At 43.4% G+C, this 22,700-nt stretch overlaps 1 protein-coding gene across 2 annotated transcripts in view; it reads right to left on the bottom strand.

Annotated features, from left to right (window-relative positions):
- Positions 1–22,700, bottom strand: part of bmp6 (bone morphogenetic protein 6) — a 528,049-nt gene that overhangs the window by 37,599 nt on the left and 467,750 nt on the right. For both annotated transcript variants that reach the window (XM_068032451.1, XM_068032452.1), the window contains one exon: positions 11,149–11,346. In XM_068032451.1, coding sequence (XP_067888552.1) covers positions 11,149–11,346 — 198 coding nt within the window. The remainder of the gene's footprint in view (positions 1–11,148; positions 11,347–22,700) is intronic.

Below are 22,700 nucleotides of genomic sequence, written 5' to 3'. Positions count from 1 at the left end.
TGGCAACTCATAACTACTTGGCATTGTAACAGCTTAAAATGGGAGCTTCCTATAATGCCACTAGCTCTACATCTAGATCAAACTTCCTCAGTAATAGACCTGAAACAGATCAGGTGCATAATCAGTACTCCAAGCTACACCATACACTTTGAATACTGTTCCCAATTTCTTCAGCCCCATTCAGTCTTATCTACTCATTTAGGCAGGACTTTTCAGTAAATGGATGCGCTGTTAATGGAGTAATCCTTTTATACAAGCTCAGGCACCAACTCAAACGTTAAGACAATTGTTACTTAATGGAGAACAACCGAATAAAAGGATTTTGGTGCCTAAAGGGATATTCCCATTAAGGTTTGTGTACACGTTAACTATGGCTGTAACCCTTGTAACAGATTGTTTTGTCTTCTCCACACACTAATGAAACTTTAATTAGGATTACTACAGATGTATTTACCATCATGTCATTAATCGATAATATATTACTTACTGTTGCATTTCCACACACGCCACTGGATGCCTCATTAAGGCAAACAAGAAGCTGTCTGCTTTGAGATTCCACTGATAGTAAATGCTACAAAAATGGTACCAATAAAAGAGTTTCTGGTTTACTTCCTGCTCATAAAATTTTATGCCACACATTAAATGGCCGGATCTGCTTCTAACAAGCTGCATGCTGCTAAAGGAAAGCCCCTCAAAGAGCTACAATTAAGTTTAAGGTATTTTAAAAATGTTACGTGACAGCTCATCAACCCACAAAGGCATTAACCCTTTCACCAAGCTGTTAGCTTACTGCCAGCAGCCTTGTTAAAACAGTAAATACTGGTTCTGCTACAATTAGTTAATAATGAAGGGGGAAGGGAATGTTTATCCTGGGGTTTAACTCATTAGGAATAGTTTGGGCGTGACATTAAGTGAAGGGCTGATTTCTTGTTCTTTTTTCCCCCAACAGTATTTCCTTTAGCGTAATATTTAGGCAGAAGTCTTCTACACAGCTTGTCAGACATACAATTATGTCCACATTTTTCTGCTCTGCTAGTTGAGAAAAAACAGGGCAGATCACAACTGGGTGGAAACATGGGCTCAGCCTTATGATTAATGACTTTCCATCTTGCATCTTTTTTTTTCCAAAAAGTGTTTTCTCCATTTGGGGCTGACTGAATTCCTCACATTGGGGATGGTAAGTGATGTCAGCCACTCACTGGATTCCTACCTACAACTAACAAGCAGCAAGAATTTGGATTTATTGCAGCAATGCCAGGTCACTTCATGATTCAGGCAGCTGTCAGTGCAGTCCTGAGAGTTTTACTTCCTTTAAAATGGTCTGGAATTTTCAAACTGATAACACAGACAGTTTTCAGCAATGAGCTTTTGCAGCAGGACGTGGAGCACATGATGTACGAAGTCGCCAAAAACCTTCGTCATCCCCTATTGTAAAACACATCTAAACATTTCAAGAAGGGACACTGATGGCACCACACACCTGAGTACACTTAATATAATTACTACAGCTCAGCTAAATTACTGGCTCTTCAGTTTATTTTCCTTCCACAAGTTACGTCGACAGGAATGTAAACGCTTACTGAGATTTTATTTGCATAATTGTTTACATATTTAAATATTAAATAGCCTTCATTTAAATAAACCTACAGATAATCCCTTGGGATTAGCGAAAGATGATTTTCTTTCATCCTCACTTCTCAAGCGCGTGGGAACAATTTCAGCTGAAGTTTTGAAAGAAAGAAGCATTTGTGTTATACTGGATGACAAACTTTAAATGCACTTAAGTTAAAAAAACAGCATCTTCACCACTATTTTGTGTTTATTTAACACATGAATTTGATTAAAATGCAATACAAGTTTTGCAATTTTCTGCACACAGGGAAGGTAGGCACTCATTTTCTGTATCGCCTTGCAGTTTATTCTATTTTTAATCCAGATGAGTCGAACAAACTATAGCTAATTTGTCTGTGATATATGCTAATTGTATTTTAAAGACTATGTTATAGTAGTATCAAAAATTCAAAATCTATGATATGCGTTGTGCTCACATGGCCAAAAGAACATCTTCACTGGAGGAAATATTACAAACAATATTAAGTGAAAACATTGTTCCATGCGGGCATCTTACAAAGGAGAGCAGGGTGACACAATATTGATTCATAAAATGACCATAACTAAAGTGAAATGAGTTTGAATCTTTGGGTGGTAGACTTGCCCAGTTAAAATGAGCAGACACATTCCACAATCCTTATAGCAACATATTTTATAGCGATAGGGCTGCCTAAGGTTTCATCAAATGAAACCTCCAGATTTACATAAATCTTTAGTCCTATTGATACAGTTTTGCCAGTGCTCTGAAGATAACTGCACAATAAGCTCTGTGTTTGATCTCTGAGGAATGTGGTGGCAGAAACCATTTAGCAACAAAAATGTCTCAAAGCTACAACTCATCTGAAGTAAAAAATTCGGGAGAAGGTGCAAGATTAGCCCAATCTAACTGCTGGAAACGTACCACTATAATGTGTTGAACCTGAAAAATCATCCTAAGTATGGGATAATTAAATTCTCAATACTGCATATGTTAAATATGAGCAAACAAACAGCAACAAAAAAGATGATTACAACCGGAAAATGGCATTGAAGCTTGCAAAAAGCCTGATTTCCCACTAACCTTGACACAACAGATGCTTCCCTATAGATTTCCCATTTACTGGGAATGGCCAGCCACAATCATCGAATAATACAGTACAGATGGAGGCCATTCAACCCATCGCACCTGTGCCGCCTATCTGGCAGAGCTACTCAATTAATCCACTCCCTGGGTTTTTCCCCATAAGCCTGTCAATTCTTTCCCTTCATTTATCCAACTTCTCTTTTGGATATTACTTGTTACGAACAGATGAGGAGGGGGGGGTCACAGGCTCCCCTCTTGTCCTTCCTCTTATTTGACCGCAACAGGGTTTATTCCTTTTTAAAACACTGGATGTGCTTATCACTTCAGTGACTGTTTACTTTTTACCTTTGTTGTGATCATAAAAGAACCAATCGGACAGGTTTTCTGGAGTTTAAACAAGATTTGAGTTTATTATATTTAATAACCTAAACCCTATCTAAATAAAATAACATTACGCTACACATTCTCACACACACACACACAAATGGATTAGAGTGATGAGGGACAGATTTGTGGTTGGTTTAGAGCCCAGAACAAATAAAAATTAATACACAATCTGTGGGGTTGGGTGAATCTGTTGTCAAAAGAATCTAAGTTTCCCCATTACTGGCTTTAGGCTGACTGGCCCATAATTGCCTGGCTTATCCCTTTCTCCTTTTTCAGAAAAAAATGGTGCAAAATATGCAGTACTCTGGCAACACCCCCATATCCAAGGAGGATTGGAAGACTGTGACCAGAGCCTCTGCAATTTCTGCCCTGACTTCCTTCAGTAACAGAGGATGCATCCCATCCAGACAGGGTGACATTTCTACTTTGAGGATTGCCAATCTTCCAAGTACAACCTCTTTATTTTATCCTGCCCAGCATTGCTACTGCCTCCTCCTTTACTGGGTGCAGGATCCTTTTCTCCAGTGAAGACAGATGCAAAGTACTCAATTAGTACCTCAGTGATGCTCTCTGCCTCCACAAGATTTCCTTTTTGGTCATTGATCACCCTTCCTTTGACAACCCTTTTACTACTAGTTTGCTTACAGATATCTCAAGTTTCCTTTAATGTTAGCTGCTATCCTCTTTCCACAGCTAAATCTTTTTTTAGATCACTTCTGTACTTTTTATTTTCAGCTTGGTTCTCAGCTGTATTATGAGCCTCGCAATTGTCATAAGCCTACTTTTTCTGCCTCATTTAACCTCCACACTTTCGTTCTCCAATGACCTCTAGCTTTGGCTGCCCTTCCTTTCCTCCTCACTGTAATGTGTTTAGTTTAGTTTAGAGATACAGCACTGAAACAGGCCCTTCGGCCCACCGAGTCTGTGCCGACCATCAACCATCCATTTATACTAATCCTACACTAATCCCATCTTCCTACCACATCCCCACCTGTCCCTATTTTTCCCTACCACCTACTTATACTAGTGGCAATTTATAATGGCCAATTTACCTACCAACCTGCAAGTCTTTTGGCTTGTGGGAGGAAACCGGAGCACCCGGAGAAAATCCACGCAGACAGGGAGAACTTGCAAACTCCACACAGGCAGTACCCAGAATTGAACCCGGGTCGCTGGAGCTGTGAGGCTGCGGTGCTAACCACTGCGCCACTGTGCCGCCCTCTATTCCCAAACCATCTCCTCATTGAAGACCTCCCACTGTTCAATTATACAATCATAACTTTAAAAAAAGTCAATATATGCTTTCATAGCATCCTGGCATCAGAAAATTAGTTTGTACTTGGTGCTCTACATTTTTAGAATGCAAGATGATTGAGGCCAAGAGTCTATAAAAATATTGAAAGCAAAAAACTTCCATTCAATAGTTTATTCCTCAAGAGCTGAAACATCTGTTTTTTAAAAAATTCATTCATGGGATGTGGGCGTCGCTGGCTAGGCCAGCATTTATTACCCATCCCTAATTGCCCATGAGGTGGTAGTGGTGAGCTGCCTTCCTGAACTGCTGCAATCCATGGGGTGCTGTTAGGGAGGGAGTTCCAGGATTTTGACCCAGCGACAGTGAATGAACGGTGATATCATTCCAAGTCAGGATGGTGTGTGCCTTGGAGGGGAACTTGAAAGTGGTGGTGTTCCCATGCATCTGCTGCCCTTGTCCTTCTAGGTGGTAGAGGTTGCAGGTTTGGATGGTGCTGTCTGAGGAGCCTTGGTGAGTTGCTGCAGTGCATTTTGTAGATGGTACATACTGCCACCAATGTGCGTTGGTGGTGAAGGGAGTGAATGTTGAAGATGGTCTAAGAGGTGCCAAACCAGTGGGCTGCTTTGTTCTGGATGGTGTTGAGCTCCTTGAGTGTTGTTGGAGCTGCATCCATCCAGGCAAGTGGAGAGTATTTCATCACACTCCTGACTTGTGCATTGTAGATGGTGGAAAGGCATTGGGGACTCAGGAGGTGAGTGACTCGGTGCAGAATTCCCAGCCTCTGACCTGTTCTTGTAGTCACATTATTTATGTGGCAGGTCCAGTTCAGTTTCTGGTTAATGGTAACCCCAAGGATGTTGATACTGGGGGATTCAGTGATGGCAATGCCATTGAACATCAAGGGTAGATGGTTAGATTCTCTCTTGTTTGAGATGGCCATTGCCTGGCACTTGTGTGGTGCGAATGTTACTTGCCACTTATCAGCCCAAACCTGGATGTTGTCCAGATCTTGCTGCATCTGGACACGGGCTGCTTCAGTATCTAAGGAGTCGCGAATGGTGCTGAACATCGTGCAATCAGTGAACATCCCCACTTCTGACCTTCTGAGGGAAGATCATTGATGAAGCAGCTGAAGATGGTTGGGCCTAGGACACTACGCTGAGGAACTCCTGCAGTCCCGGGACTGAGTTGATTGACCTCCAACAACCACAACTATCTTCCTTTGTGCTAGGTATGACTCCAACCAGTGGAGAGTTTGCCCTCTGATTCCCGTTGACTCCAGTTTTGCTAGGGCTCCTTGATGCCATACTTGCTCAAATGCTGCCTTGATGCCAAGGGCAATCACTCTCATCTCACCTCTCAAGTTCAGCTCTTTTGTCCATGTTTGGACCAAGGCTGTAATGAGATCAGGAGCTGAGTGGCCCTAGTGGAATCCAAAATGAGTGCAATGAGCAGGTTATTGCTAAACAGTGCCGCTTGATAGCACTGTCGATGACCCCTTCCATCACTTTGCTGATGATCAAGAGTAGACTGATAAGGCGATAATTGGCCGGGTGGGATTTGTCCTGCATTTTGTGTACAGAACATACCTGGGCAATTTTCCACATTGCTGGGTAGATGCCAGTATTGCAGCTGCACTGGAACAGCTTGGCTAGGGATGTGGCTAGCTCTGGAGTACAAGTCTTCAGTAATATTGCCAGAATGTTGTCCGGGCCCATAGCCTTTGTAGTATCCAGTGCCTTCAGTCATTTCTTGATATCACATGGAGTGAATCAGATTGGCTGAACATTGGCATCTGTGATGCTGGGGACCTCAGGAGGAGGCCAAGATGGATCATCCGCTCAGCACTTATGGCTGAAGATGGATGCAAATGCTTTAGCCTTGTCTTTTGCACTGATGTGCTGGGCTTCCCCATTGTCGAGGATGATGTTGTTTGTGGAGCCTCCTCCTGCTGTTACTTGTTTAATTGTCGACCACCATTCACGACTGGATGTGGCAGGACTGCACAGCTTAGATCTGATACGTTGGTTATGGGATTGCTTAGCCCTGTCTATCACATACTGCTTCCACTGTTTGGCATGCCAATAGTCCTGTGTTGTAGCTTCACCAGGCTGACACCTCATTTTTAGGTACAAGGAGCAGGAGTAGGCCACTTGACCCCTCACGCCTGCTCCACCATTCAATAAGATCATGGCTGATCTGATTGTAACCTCAGCTCCACATTCCCGCCTACTCCTGATAACCTTTCACCCCCCCCCCTTGCTTATCAAGAATCTGTCTACCTCTGCTTTAAAAATATTCAAAGACTCTGTTCCACTGCCTTTTGAGGAAGAGAATTCCAAAGACTCACAACCCTCAGAGAAAAAAATTCTTATCTCTATCTGAAATGGGTGGCCCCTTATTTTTATACAGTGACCCCTAATTCTAGATTCTCCTACAAGAGAAAACATCCTTTCCACATCCATCCTGTCAAGACCCCTCAGAATCTTATATGTTTCAATCAAGTCACCTCTTACTCTTCTAAACTCCAGCAGATACAAGCCTAGCCTGTCTAATCTTTCTTCACAAGACAACCCGCCCATTCCAGGTATTAGTCTAGTAAACCTTCTCTAAGTTGCTTCCAATGCATTTACATGTTACTTCTTCAAGAAACTCCAATAAATTGGTTAAACATGATTTCCCTTTCACAAAACCATGTTGACTCTGCCTGATTACCTTGAATTTTCTAAATGACCTGCAATGACATCTTTAATAATGGCTTCTAACATTTTCCCTATGACAGATGTTCAGCTAACTGGCCAGTAATTTTCTGTTTTCTGTCTCCCTCCCTTTCTGAATAAAGGAGTTACATTGGCAATTTTCCAATCTAATGGAAGCTTCCCCGAATCTAGGAAATTTTGGAAAACTTGGAAAAGGTATGCCTGGTGCTTGCTGCTCCTGGCATGCCCTCCTTCATTGAACCAGGGTTGGTCCCCCTGCTTGATGGTAATGGCAGCGTGAGGGATATGCTGGACCATGAGATTGTGGTTGAATACAATTCTGCTGCTGATGACCCACAGCACCTCAGATGCCACGTTTTGAGTTGCTAGATCTGTTCAAAATTTAGCACAGTGATGGGATTTGAACCCATGTATTTATTACTTGAATTTAAATTTCAGCACCTGCCCTCGAACCCATGTCCCCAGAGCATTAGTCTGGGCATCTGGATTGTCCAGTGACATTACCACGATGTCACTGCCTCCCCTGACTGTATATGGAATAAAAGCAAAGTGCTGGAAATACTCAGCAGGTCTGGCAGCATCTCTGGAGACAGAAACAGAGTTAAGGTTTCAGGTCTGTGAAGTTTCATCAGAATTGGCAAAAGTTAAGAATGTAACAGTCTTTGAGCAAGTGAAAGTTGGTGGGGGAACAAAAGGGAGGGTCTGTGATAAAGCAGAGGGTGGGAGAGATTCAATGACAAAGATGTCATGGAACAAACGGCAAAGGGAGTGTAATAGTTATAGTAAAAGACAAAGCATTTGTCCAAAGACATTTAATGGCAGAATTATGAGCTGCTCTGTCTGAAAGCAAAAAAATGAAAAGCAAGGCACATATTTAAAAAAAATCAAAATGGGGGTCATGGTCTGAAATTGTTGAACTCAACGCAGAGTCCAAAAGGCTGTAAAGTGTCTAAGCAGAAGAGTCGGTGCTATCTGTACATGGTCCTGAGATGAACGGTGCTGGATTTAATTGCCACTTTACAACAATGGAACCAGCTTGTGGAATGCGTAGCTCCAAAAAGATGGGATGCAAGAATTGTGCCCTCATGCAGCAGTCAAAAATCAGTCCACTTACCAGAGGCCGTGAAGACTGTTCAGAGTGCAAAAACTCAGAGCAAATATGTCAAACATCACTTGAGAATTACAAGATGGAAGAACAACCGCTGCTAGCAGACCACGAGAGGTCAATGAGTACTTTTTGCCTAAGATTTACACTTTCTCAGCTAGTGAGCGTTTTTCTCTCTCTTATTAAGCTTCTGCAGAATTCTCAGAATCAGAATGAAAGCATATTGAAATATTCCTCCCCAAAAAATAATCCAGCTGTAGTCCACAAGTCCTGAAACAAAATTACTTGACTGTTACAAAAAGTAACCAGAGTTTTTGCAGGCAACGCTTATATGTAAAGTCAACATGCCTGGGAATGTTGTTCCTACTGCATAATCCTACCACTTAATCTGCAATTCTGCTAAAAGCCACATAGAAGAGTTATTCCAGCAATGCCAAAGCGAAAGCAAAATCTGGAGCATGTAATGCAAACAACTCAATTTGCTGGTCTATCATATTAGGGGCATGTGTGTTTAACAATAGCGAACTGCAAATCGGACCCTGAAGTGTAGAAATGCCACTTTAGAACTAGGCACCCAGTCCTGTGAAGGAGGTATATCTATCTAGACATAGTACTGCGGTGTACCTGAAATTGCTTCAGTACATCTAGTGACATCATTTGGTAAGAGCAACGGTTGGTCTCTGCTTTGAGACCTTGCCTTGTATTCTGGAAGCCATGAAGTTCAGAAGAAAAAAAAACTCATGGAGACAGTCCTGCATTGCAGCAGGAACCAAAAAAATGCCCAACTGCAGATCAAAGAAAAGAAAAGGCACAAGTTGCATCAAACACAAAACTCCCACCACACACTTAAAAGAAAAGCTGTTGACAGAAGTGGTCAGCTTCCACTCCATAATATAATCCGTTCCCACCCCCTCCATGATCTCTCCCCATCCCATCTCTGTAACCTCCGCCAGCCCTACAATCCTCTGAAACCTCAGCACTCCTCCAAGTTTGGCCTCTCGTGCAGCTCTGACCTGCATCGCTTCAGCATTAGCTCCAGATGTGCCTGCAGCTGCCTAGGGCCTAAGCTCTGGAACTCCCTCCCTAAACCTCTCTCTCTCTCCTATAAGATGCTTCTTCAAAGCTACCCCTTCGGCCAAGCTTTTAAGTCACCTATCCTAGTATCTACGGTGTCAAATTCTGTTTGATAATGCTGTGAAGCACCCTGGGACATTTTAACTCCATTAAAGGTGTTATATAAATGCAGTTGCTGTCGTCCTTGTGGATATAATTGAAAATCAGCCAAAGTGTTGAAGACATTACTGTACCTTCACAAAGATCCAATTAAAAACAGCTTAAGCTTGCACGCTGCTTTGAAGTGTCTCCATTTATACCAAGTGTACAGACATTATGCAGCAGTGAACTAAATGTTAAACCTCACTGAGAAATGTTCCAACTTTAACCGGTAATGTTGGAGAAGACTTTTGATTTGAGGCCATAGATTATGGTTCAAGTTTTCAGCTCACTTATAATCAACTGGAATGAATGGTACGAGTTGGGCTTTTATTGCAGCTCATGTTCCTCCCCATTGCCATTTCATGTCCTTTTACATTTGCACTATTCCCCAACCTGAACTGGACAATCGACCTATTCCCACACCTTGACTGCTATTCCGGCAGCCGTTTGGAAATGTCCTTTTGGTCCCTCTCCCCAAGGCTGGGTGAAATCAGAAACTCGGCATGGGAATAGTCGGCACAACCCCAGTACATCAATGTATTGCAGTGCGTTTGCTATTTTTAAGGTTATTGTTCTATTGAACAATAGCACTAAAGCACAAATCTCTTCTCTACAGCTCTCCCTCTGGTGAGGACAGATGTATAAAGAACAAAAATGTAGTTTTTCTTAATTTAATAAAAAGGCTGAGGAAAGGTATTGTTCAACAACTTGTGTACTGTAAAAAAAGAACAAGTTGAAATATGCGGAGAATGATTTTGTGCTGTTGGGTGGGATGGGAAATGTGCACATTCAGAAACATAACTGGGATGGTATTAGTAAAAGCTATGTAAACTACCAAACTTCAATCATCAATCTGTAATTTTGGCAGATGGTCTGACCACAATTTGGTCATTCATAGGGAAACAGTGCCCTTAGGAGGAAATGCATAATTGAAAATACCCCTAAATGACAATATCTGTACTAACTTCAACTCAAAACTATTTTCATCTGGGTGGTCTACCACCATTTCTCTTGTTCCTCTCTCCCCTACGCCTAACAAGGAAGACAAGGGTTAAGGGTGGGGGGGGGGGGGGGGGGTCAGCAGGAAAGTGAAGTTAAGGCCACAATCAGCTTAGCCATGACCCTAATGAATGGTGGAGCAGGCACGAGGGGGTGGATGGCTGACTCCCGCTCCTATTTCTTATGTTATGATGGTTTCCCTTTAGTTCATCCATATTTTTATTTACCTACACACAAGGTTGCCAACTATAGACTCCTTACACAGAATAATATATAAATTAGTATAGAATTCAAAATCAATTTGGAAGACAAGATGATAAAATACATTAAATAACAGAATGCTGTTTTTGGAGGGAGTTGCAACACAGGGTTAACAGCAGGAATAAACTACATTTAACACATCGAATGGAAATTACTGGAAATGTTTATATTAATTAGTATTTTGCCAAAGGGGTCTTATTTATAGCATCAGGGCAAGTGATTACATTATCTTTTCTCGCTATCCCTGCTACTGAAGGACCAAGTAAGTTTGTGCAGTCTGAATTCAATTCCCAATGGATACAAGCCTAGAGCACAAAATGCCCTTTGATTTAGGAACACGTGGTAGAAATTCAATGTCTTTTGGAAAGACAGATGATGCACTGCATACCTGTACTACTTTCATTCACTCCTAAATTCAAAAACGTTGTTAATATAACACCATTTCAATTTAACAATTCGAATAAAATGTTCTCCCCCTAATCAGCAGTAAATCAAAGACTGAAATTATTCACCCCTCACTGTTCGCATTTACCAGATAAACTTGTTGCTCTGGGTGACTCTTGAACTGATGTAGATTTGGTGCGGCCTTGGTGCCTGCGTTTGTTTGCAGCCGATCGCGTTGTTCGAATGTGCACCTCACTGACTTTGAAGAAGACCACCATAAAGGGCTGTTTGTCATGGGGCCCGTGTTGTCCTATCAGGCCTGCCAGTTTGGGGTTGACACCTTGACCTGCAAGAACATGAGATACAAATTTTTAAAAAAGTATTGAAACAAAACATTTGTTGTAATTTGTACATGCTTTTTGCAGCACATGAGCTCGTTTTATTTTGCCATAACTCAAAATAATTAGAATATTCCGAAGACAAGTTTAGAGATACATTTTTCTCCCAGAAAGAAAGCGGGGACCTGGGTTGAAATCCAGCTCATACGGGATAAAGTCTCCTTTACCTGCTACCTGTAACTCACAATAATTTTGGGTCATCCCAACGTAACTTCCAGACGGCTATTGAGCAAAGACCAGGGACTGAACTTAATCTGTTGAGCTCAGTACCATTCTGGAAAGAGCATTACCTGTTAAGCTGTAAATTACAGCATATGCCTTTTTGTAAGATTTTGTAATGGTTCCACAGAAACCCTTCAAACAAGATCTCTGCCTGACAGCTTGTACCTGGCCAGATGCTCTTGTGTAGCCCTGTCCTCTCATAGGTTCTTGATGACAGCGACCTATTCTAAAATTAATTATTCCTGAGCTGTTTTGCTATTATATTCTTATTAGTAACGATCATATTTCATTCAATACGCAACATCTTTCCGGCGAAGGTCAACAGCTGCCAAGTCATTAGGCATCCATTATTAACCACGATGGATGGCTCAAGTTGCTGATTTCTCAAGACCATAAGCGACACCTGTATTATGCAGACAATAATGTGAATTGAACAGTGTTCCACTGTCCAGACCAAAAGGTCACTGACCTGAAACGTTGGGGGGAATTTTATACTAGTGGCGGGGGTCCAGACATCAGTGGAAATAGATGCCAAGATCCCCTCATCCTCTCTTCAATGGAAGGCCCGCCAAATTTAGTGCAAATTTGGCACTTAACTGGACAGTGGCAGGCCTTCCATAGGACTTAGGACCCCACCGCCGGACGTCCCAGCCTTGCAGAGCTGCTGGCCAATCAGAGGTCGACAGCTGCAGCTCCACTGCAACGACCAGACACCGAGGAGCGGTGCCGGAACCAGAATCACAATCGTTACAGTGCAGAAGGCCATTCGGCCCATCGTGTCTGCACCGGTTCTCAGAAAGACCAATTCCCTCAGTTCCATTCCCCTGCACATTCTTCCTTTTCATACAACTGCTTAATTCCCTTTTCAATGCTTCAATTGAACCTGCCTCCACCACACTCTCAGGCAGCGCAATCCAGACCTTATCCGCTCGCTGCGTGAATAAGTTTTTCCTCATGTCACTTTTGCTTCTCTTACCAAATACTTCAAATCTGTGCCCTCTCGTTCTTGATCCTTTCACGAGTGGGAACAGTTTCTCTCTATCTACTCTGTCCAAACCCCTCATGATTTTGAATACCTCTATCAAATCTCCTTTCAGCCTTCTCTTCTCCAAGGAAAACAGTCCTAACTTCTCCAATCCATCTTCCTAACTGAAGTTCCTGGAATCATTCTCGTGCATCTTTTCTGTACTCTCTCCAATGCCCTCACGTCTTTCTGAATGTGCAGCGCCCAGAGCTGGACGCAATACTCCAGCTGAGGCTGAACTAGTGTCTTATACAAGGTCAACATAACTTCCTTGCTCTTGTACTCTATGCCCCTATTAATAAAGCTCAGGATACTGTATGCTTTATTAGCCGCTCTCTCAACCTGTCCTGCCACCTTCAATGGCTTATGAACATATACAACTAGGTCCCTCTGCTCCTGAACCCCCTTAACCAGGCTCAAGGTAGGTCAGGGTGAGAGGGGTCTTGCAGGGTGGGGGGAGGAAAGGGGAGAAGGGGGAGGAGTCAGCAAGGGAGGGAGGGGGTGTGGCCTTCAGTGGGTCCCCCTTCCCGATGCCGGGTCCCTTGATTAGGCACTAAGTGTCTTTGAATGAGGGACCCACCCCCCCCACATGGAGCCGGGAAGCAGCCCGCATGGTTTTTTGTGCCGTGTTTTCCATGCGGCAGCAGGGCCACCCGGGTAGTTGCGGCTGTGGCAGGAAGAGCCCTTAATTGGAGGTTAATTACCCAGTTAAGGGCCTCAGTTGACAGTGGGGCGGGAAGGCCATTCACAGGCCTTCTTGTCCCGGATTAAATGTTGGCAGAGGCTCCGCCACCCCGGCCATCATCCCACCCGATTTTATGCTCTCCCTGCCTCCAAACCCGCCAAAGTGGGGGGAGTATAAAATTCAATGCGCTAACCATTTCTCTCCCCACTGCATGCTGCTTGGCCGGAGTGTTTTCCAGCATTTTTTCTGCTTTTTATTTCAGATTTCCAGCATCTACATTATTTTGATTTTGTTTTAGCATTCCACTGTTGTTATTTTTATAATTTTATTTATTTTATTATTTATTTTTTTATTATTTAGAGATACAGCACTGAAACAGGCCCTTCGGCCCACCTAGTCTGTGCCGACCATTAACCACCCATTTATACTAACCCTACACTAATTCCTACCACATCCCCACCTGTCCCTATATTTCCCTACCACCTACCTATACTAGGGGCAATTTATAATGGCCAATTTACCTATCAACCTGCAAGTCCTTTGGTGGTGGTAGGAAACCGGAGTACCCGGCGAAAACCCACACAGACACAGGGAGAACTTGCAAACTCCACACAGGCAGTACCCAGAATTGAACCCGGGTCGCTGGAGCTGTGAGGCTGCGGTGCTAACCACTGCGCCGCCCTGTTGTTCTATCACCTTGACCCTATGATAAAACACTTTTGATTCCACGTGGACCAACGTGGTGGAAAATAGACCACCCACTTCCACCTCTAACATCGCCCGACTCCATCCCTGCCTCAGGTCATCTGCCGCTGAAACCATCATTTATGCCTTTGTTACTTCTAGATCTGACTATTGCAGCACACTCCTCGCTGGTCCCCGACATTCTACTCTCCATAATCTTGAGGTCATCCAAAAGTCTACTGCCCGTGACTTAACTCACATCAAGTCCCGTCCCACTATCACCCCTGTGCTCACTGACCTACGTTGGCTCCCGGTTAAGCAATGTCTTCATTTCAAAACTCTCATCCTTGTTTTTCCAAATTCCTCCATGGCCTCAGCCCTCCCTATCTCTGTAATCTCCAGCCCCACAACCCTCCGAGATACCTGCACTCATCTAATTCTGGCCTCTTGTGCATTTCTGATTTTAATTGCTTCCCCGTTGGTGGCCGTGCCTTCAGTTGCCTCGGCCACAAGCTCTGGAATTCCCTCCCTACACTTCTGTATCTCTCTCTCCGCCTTTAAGACACTCCTTAAAACCCACTCTTTGACCAAGCTTTTGGTCACCTGACCTAATATCTCCTTTTGTGGCTCGGTATCATTTTGTTTTATAATGCTCCTGTAAAGCGCCTTGGGACGTTTCATTACGTTAAACGTGCTATATAAGTAGTTTAAAAACAAAATAATGCGGATGCTGGAAATCTGAAATAAAAACAAGAAATGATGGAAATACTCAGCAGGTCTGGCAGCATCTGTGGAGAGAGAAGCAGAGTTAACATTTCGGGTTCGTGACCCTTCTTCGGAACTCCTACTCATCCATCAGCCTTATGTTCACTGACCTACATTGTCACCTTCCCAACCCACCCCCCCAGTATCGCCTCGCATTTAAAATTCTCATGTTAGTTTTCAAATGCCTTCATGTCTTTGCCCCTCCCTATTTCTGTAACTTCTTCCCGTCCTATAACCTTCCAAGATATCTCTCTGCTCCTCCAATTCCGGCCTCTTCCGCATCCCATATTTTAACCGCTCCATCAGACAGAATATACTCCACAGCCTTCTGGGGGGTAGAGAATTCCAAAGATTCACAACCCTTTGAGTGAGGAAATTGCTCCTCCTCTGAGTCCTAAATGACCAACCTCTTATCTTGAGTCTGTGATCCCTAGTTCTAGATCACCCAGCATATATGCAAGACAGAGAGTTATATTCAAGTGAATGGAGTATATTCGAGATTGAGATTGACAGATTTCTGAACATTAAGGGATAGTGCGAGAAAGTGGAGTTGAATGGCGGAGCAGGCCCGAAGGCCCAAACAGCCTACTGCTGCTCGAGTTCTCATTCTAACGTGGATCAGTGTCAAATCCTGTTTGATAATGCTATGAAGCACCTTGGGACATTTTCCTAAATAACAGGTGCTACGAATGCAAGTTGTTGTTATATCTGTTCATTTCAATATTCTGGTGTAAATATGGTTGGCAACAGAGAAAAAGGATTACAATCTTAGGGAGGTTACATAGGTAGGTCACCAGGCCAACCTGTGAGGTAGCTGAACATTGGTGGTGATTGTACCCTTCAGCTTCCACCATTAACTCTGCAAGTTAATGCAATGCTCCCAATAAGTAAGTCCTTCAAACAGTGATGGAAACCACACCTGCCAAATGGAAACATGTTAATTTCGTTATTTGGAACACTATTTGAACTGTGACTGGACCTTGAACATAACTTGCTTAAAAAGGACCACAGAGCAGTGGCTGAAAACATGGCTGCACATTTGCATTAAGAGACAGTTGAATAGAAAGACAATGGGAGTGCTCCCTGAGCCAGATGGGTTTTGTCAATAGTAATGATCAAAAGACATTGAGGGTCACTATCTGCATGAGAGCCAGCATTCCACGCCACCCCCCACCACACCCCCCCCCAACCCCCACACACAGAGTGTGTCTAGTAAGCTTTGAAGAATCAACAAACCTCGCGGGCAATGCTATCTCAAACCTAGAGCTAGGCCCATGACAAACCTGCTGGCCAACAGGGGAATTGATTGAATTGTGCATCACAGTAAAGTTTTGAGACAGACTGCCATTTGAAGACCAAAGAGAAGGTCTCTCTTTCTCGGTTTCTCTCTCTCACGCAAAGTTCCAGGGGACCATGGAAGTAACTTAAACCTCAAGACAAAAGACCTCTGCAGCCTTCTGGTACCAGCGAAACAAGTTTGAAAGTGTGCACTGGGCCCCAACGAGAACTGCAAGATTCAAAGTCAGGGCTAGCAATAGACTCTGACAGGGTATTGCTACCAAAGATACAACTGGAACAGAAGAAATTTGAGTTACAAGCGAGCGAGAGCAAAAGAAAGAGAGAGAAAGAAATTTCCAGAAGTAACGGGAGGAAAGAGAGCTGTGCCAACTTGACTTAGTTAAGGGGCAACTGAGTAACCCCAGTGAAAGGATGGAAAATACAAGTGGTGCAGGGCTGTGTCCAGAATTTCTAAAATTTTAAATTAATTCCAAAATTCAATAGTCACACTCACAAATCCGAAAAGGACAAAGGGTGGGAAGGTGATAGGAGCCCAAGCAGTCCTTGGAGAGAAAGAATAACAGGAGACACAGGAGGCCCTCCTCCAGCCAAAAAGGACAGTGCTGTAAGTAGGAGAGAGACCCAGAGACCTATGTGCTTCAATTGTAATAAGGCAGGTCACCCGACAGCTGACTGCTGGAAACTACGGGGAAAGGCTGTAGGGTTAATCAGGGTTTATAATCCCACAGTGCAGAAGACAGGACCCTGATGGAAAGCACAGCTGAACAAGCTGTGGCTTTAACTGCAATATTAAGACCCAGAAAACATACTACTATGGGTGTAGGAAAATTTAATGGGATCCCTCAAGGTTATCAGGATTTAGTGTCCGAAGGGAGAGTAACTCCATACCTTTCGAGTGGGGAAAGCAAGTCCATAGTAATTCTCAGGGATACAGGGGCCACTAGATCCCATTTACTGGGAAAAGGCCTGCCCTTTCCCCCAGAGAGTGCAGAAAATACCAGAATGGTGGTGAATGGTATTGCAGGGCAGTGTACGCCTGTACCTTTACATCAGGTGCACTTGGAGTGCAACCTAGTTTTGGGACCCGTGACCATAGGGATTGTCCCTAGTTTGCCTGTGGATGTGGTTGACCTGCTCCGAGGTAATGATCTGGCGGGGGTGAAGGTGGTAGCTTCCCCAGTAGTGAAAGACAGACCGCAGGAGGTCAGAGAGACAGGGCAGTGGCAGGAGACGGTCCCCTGCAGTTTGCCTGAATGTGTAGTGAATCGGGTCATGACCAAACCAGCTCCCCCCCAAAGACGACTGAATTGGCACTACAACCAGATGACCATGTGGTCTGTCTGTCTGAAACTTTCTTTGGTAAGTTACAGGACCCAGGGAATGGATTAAATGGATCTTCCCTAGCTGATGCTCAGCGAGCCGACCCAGTACTATGAGAGTTAGCACAGGCTGCCCAGACTGAAATTGAAGCAGAGGGAGTCCAGATTGCTATTCTCTCTCTGTCACTCACACAAAGTTCCAAGGACCCATGGAAGTAACTTAGGCCTCAAGACAGAAGACCTCTGCAGCCTTCTGATACCAGCAAAACACCTTTGAAAGTGTGCACTGGGCCCCAACAAGAAATGCAAGACTTAATTCCAATCAAATACTTTATATCCAACCCAAAACCAGTAACTGAATTCCATCTACTACTTCAAACCTCCCCCCTTGAATTCTTTCTCCTCCTCTGTATTTACGTGTGTTTATCGCGTATGCATACTAGCATGGTTGCATTGCATATTTTTTGTAATTTTTAACTGAGTTAGAGTTTTAAGGTTAATAAACTTACATCTTTCTTGCTTAAATTTGAGAAAACCTGTCTGGTTGATTCCTGTACAATTACAATTAGAAAGCAGTGAGCAAGGACTCACTGAGGGAAGCTAAAAAAAACACTTTTAAAAATTATACCCCGTTATGGCCAAACCAGGAAAAAACTGAGAGGGGAGCCCCAGACCCCTTCCTCACCTGGTCGTAACAAAACCAATGACCTAAGATTATAATATCAGCAGTGTCTACAGAACATAGTTCTTAATTTTTAAATATTTTGTTCTTTGTATTATTTATTCCTTGGATTTGGGTGATGCTGAGAAGGCTATGTTAGTTGCTCATCCTTATTTGCTCTGAAGTAATGGCTGTGGGCCTCCTTGAACAGCTTCAGAACTTGGGGTGACTGTGTTTCCACTAGGGCCATTGTTATTTAAATAGTCAAACCTATTGGACAGATTTAGCAGTTGTGTAGCAAAAAAGAAATCACAAAAACTAATCATTTATTTTGATCATGGGCGCAATCCGTAAGATGCAATATTGCCCCATACAATGGAATCTTAAAAATGAAACTTTCTAAAAAGACCAGCAAAATCTACTGTGTTTTAGCGCTTTAATGTATTTCAAATTTCCTGTTGATTCAGATATGCTCCGTATTTGAGTTTGGCAGACAGACACAAATTTAAACAGGACCATTCAGTTGCAGTTGATTTTTTTTTTTGAAAAAAAGATCAGTTTCAGGAAACAAATTATGGGCAGGGCAGCTTTAAAGATGAAAAGAACATTTCTTTATTACATGCATGTTAAATATTTTTTGACTTTCTTTGATCTAGCCCAAGATCAATAAAATAAACAGGCCATACTCATTTTCCATGACAGCAGTTGAATAGGGCCCACAGTTGGACATAAAACGTGACAATAAAATAACTATTGTGGAAAATTCTCTTTTCCCCAGGAACTTGACAGACATGGGTTTTCCGAACATCGCTCCTTTTCTCATTCGGCCCAAAAGAATAAATTAGACATTTAATCCAAAAGCTAAACAATTATAGTTTTGGCATCCTGGAGTTGCACATGAGATAATGACAGGTTAATTCCAATGAAGATTTTTTTAAAATACAGAACTATGTCTAGACATAGGTGACGTGGCAGAAAATAAGGAAAATATTTAACTACACTTAAACAGATCTGACTTACTCATTACACATTGACCCATAGACTAATACACATCTTTGCTTGTATTCCAATTTACGATCTCAGTGATGTGAGCAATCCCCTTGTACAGATGTAACTATTTATATTAAATGTTTTGGGCCTGTCTAAAATGTACAGCTGCATTGTTATAGACTCCCTTTGATCAATCAGATTGCACAATCAGACACGACAATCGCTTCAGCCAGGTCATCCCAGGAAGAAGAACTAATCAGATTCTAGAATCAAATACCAGAATAATCCACCGTGCTATTTAATGACATTCTGCCAAGAAAAGTCAACAATTCAGAAGAAAATCTCAAACTTATCCATAAACTTGATTCAACAACTGCCACCACTCTTCTTCAAAACAGCTGAATGTATGTTCCCACATCTGGCCAGCTGTTGTCCCAAACTCAAAAGTCCAGAGGAAGAAGAAACGGGAGAGACAGAGAGAGGTGAAGCGAATGAGAGGGGGAGAAATAAACTCCTTTGCAACAAGAACTTTTATAAATTGACATGAGGGAATTCAATTAAGTTTTTTCTAAATCCAGCTCATCAAAAAAATGCACTCAGTGCCCAAGGTTACTTTACAAAGTTGCTAAGACTTATACTTTGCATAGTTCAAGTTACACACAAGTCCAGGTTGACATGGTACTGCTGTGCTGCACTGTTGGAGCTGCCGTGTTTCGCATGAGATGTTAAACCAAGGCCCCGTCTGCCCTCTCAGGTGAACATTAAAGATCTCATGGCACTATTTGTAAGGAGGGAAGCTCCAACAGTGTACCAGCCAGTATTTAATCTCTCAAGCAACATCGCTAAAACAGATTATATGGTCATTATCACATTGCTGTCTGTGAGACATTACTGTGCACATATTGGCCACTGCACTTCCTGACTCTGCAGTTCCCTACAAGTGACTGATTCTGGAAGGGTTCCTGCAGACAGGAAAGTAGCAAAGGTAACTCCACTATATAAGAAGGGAAGAGAGAAAACAGAACTACAGACCTGTTAGTTTGACGTCCGTAGGAGTGAAAATGTTGGTATCTATGATAAAAGATGTGATAACTGGATCCTTGGAAAATATGATTGGGCAGAGTCCAACTTATGAAAGGGAAATTATGTTTGACAAACCTGTTGGAGTTTTTTTTGAGGCTGTTACTTGCAGCATAGATAAAGGAGAACCAGTGGATGTGGTGTATTTGGATTGTCAGAAGGTTTTTGATAAGGTCCCACACAGGAGGTTAGGAAACAAAATAGAGCACATGGGATTGGGGGTAATATATTGCAATGGATTGAGAATTGGTTAACAGGCAGAAAGCAGAGAGTAGGAATAAATGGGTCATTCTCAGGATGGCAAGCTGTTACGAGTGGCATATCGCAAGGATCAGTGCTTGGGCCATAGCTGTTCACAATCTATATGGATTTGGATGTGGGGACCAATTGTAATATTTCCAAATTTGCTGATAACACAAAACTAGGAGGGAATGTAAGTTGTGAGAAGGATGCAAGGAGGCTTCAAGGGGAGGCTAAGGGAATGGGAAAGAAGATGGCAGATGGAATATAATGTGAAGTGTGAGGTGATCCACTTTGGCAGAAAAAAAAGGCAGAGCATTTCTTAAATGGAGAGGGGTTGGGAAGTGTTGATGTCCAAAGGAACTTGGCTGTCCTTGTTCACAAGTCACTAAAAGCTAGCATGCAGGTGCAGCAAGCAATTAGGAAGGTAGAAGGTATGTCGGCCTTCACTGCAAGGGGATTTGAGTACAGGAATAAAGATGTATTGCTTCAATTGTATAAAGCCTTGGTGAGCCCGCACCTGGAGTGTTGTGTACAGTTTTGGTTTCCTTATCTAAGGAAGGATATACTTGTCATAGAGGAAGTGCAACAAAGGTTCACTAGATTAATCACTGGGATGCAAGGACTGTCTTAGTAGTGGAGATTGCGAAACTGGATCTGTATTCTGTTTAGTTTAGTTTAGAGATACAGCACTGAAACAGGCCCTTCGGCCCACCATCAACCACCCATTTATTCTTTTGGGCCTCCTTATCTCGAGAGACAATGGATACGCGCCTGGAGGTGGTCAGTGGTTTGTGAAGCAGCGCCTGGAGTGGCTATAAAGGCCAATTCTGGAGTGACAGGCTCTTCCACAGGTGCTGCAGAGAAATTTGTTTGTTGGGGCTGTTGCACAGTTGGCTCTCCCCTTGCGCCTCTGTCTTTTTTCCTGCCAACTACTAAGTCTCTTCGACTTGCCACAATTTAGCCCTGTCTTTATGGCTGCCCGCCAGCTCTGGCGAATGCTGGCAACTGACTCCCACGACTTGTGATCAATGTCACACGATTTCATGTCGCGTTTGCAGACGTCTTTATAACGGAGACATGGACGGCCGGTGGGTCTGATACCAGTGGCGAGCTCGCTGTACAATGTGTCTTTGGGGATCCTGCCATCTTCCATGCGGCTCACATGGCCAAGCCATCTCAAGCGCCGCTGACTCAGTAGTGTGTATAAGCTGGGGATGTTGGCCGCTTCAAGGACTTCTGTGTTGGAGATATAGTCCTGCCACCTGATGCCAAGTATTCTCCGAAGGCAGCGAAGATGGAATGAATTGAGACGTCGCTCTTGGCTGGCATACGTTGTCCAGGCCTCGCTGCCGTAGAGCAAGGTACTGAGGACACAGGCCTGATACACTCGGACTTTTGTGTTCCGTGTCAGTGCGCCATTTTCCCACACTCTCTTGGCCAGTCTGGACATAGCAGTGGAAGCCTTACCCATGCGCTTGTTGATTTCTGCATCTAGAGACAGGTTACTGGTGATAGTTGAGCCTAGGTAGGTGAACTCTTGAACCACTTCCAGTGCGTGGTCGCCAATATTGATGGATGGAGCATTTCTGACATCCTGCCCCATGATGTTCGTTTTCTTGAGGCTGATGGTTAGGCCAAATTCATTGCAGGCAGACGCAAACCTGTTTATACTAATCCTATATTCCTATCACATCCCCACCTGTCCCTATATATTTCCCTACCACCTACCTATACTAGGGGCAATTTATAATGGCCAATTAACCTATCAACCTGCAAGTCTTTGGCATGAGGGAGGAAACCGGAGCACCCGGAGGAAACCCACGCAGACACAGGGAGAACTTGCAAACTCCGCACAGGCAGTACCCAGAATCGAACCCGGGTCCCTGGAGCTGTGGGGCTGCGGTGCTAACCACTGCGCCGGGTTTAGAAGAATGAGAAGTGATCTCATTGAAACGTACAAAATTCTTACAAGGCGTGACAGGGTAGATGTGGATAGGATGTTTCCCCTGGCTGGTGAGCCTAGAACAAGGGGACACAGTCTCAGAATAAGGGGCAGGCCATTTAAGAATGAGATGAGGAGGAATTTCTTTATTCAGGGAGTGGTGAATCTGTGGAATTCTGTACCCCAGAGGGCTGTGGAAGCTCAATCGCTGAGCATGTTCAAGACAGAAATCGATAGATTTCTGAATAGTAATTGCATCAAGGGATATGGGGATATTGGAGAAAAATGGCGTAGAGGCAGATGATCAGCCATGATCTGTTTGAATGACAGATCAGGCTCAATGGGCCGAATGGCCTATTCCTGCTCCTATTTCCAACGATCCTATGAC

This window comes from Heterodontus francisci, chromosome 5 (genome assembly GCF_036365525.1).
Source record: "Heterodontus francisci isolate sHetFra1 chromosome 5, sHetFra1.hap1, whole genome shotgun sequence".
Classification (NCBI taxonomy): domain Eukaryota; kingdom Metazoa; phylum Chordata; class Chondrichthyes; order Heterodontiformes; family Heterodontidae; genus Heterodontus; species Heterodontus francisci.
The sequence above is the reverse complement of the archived record's forward strand: the minus strand, read 5'-3'. Positions and strand labels throughout refer to the sequence as shown.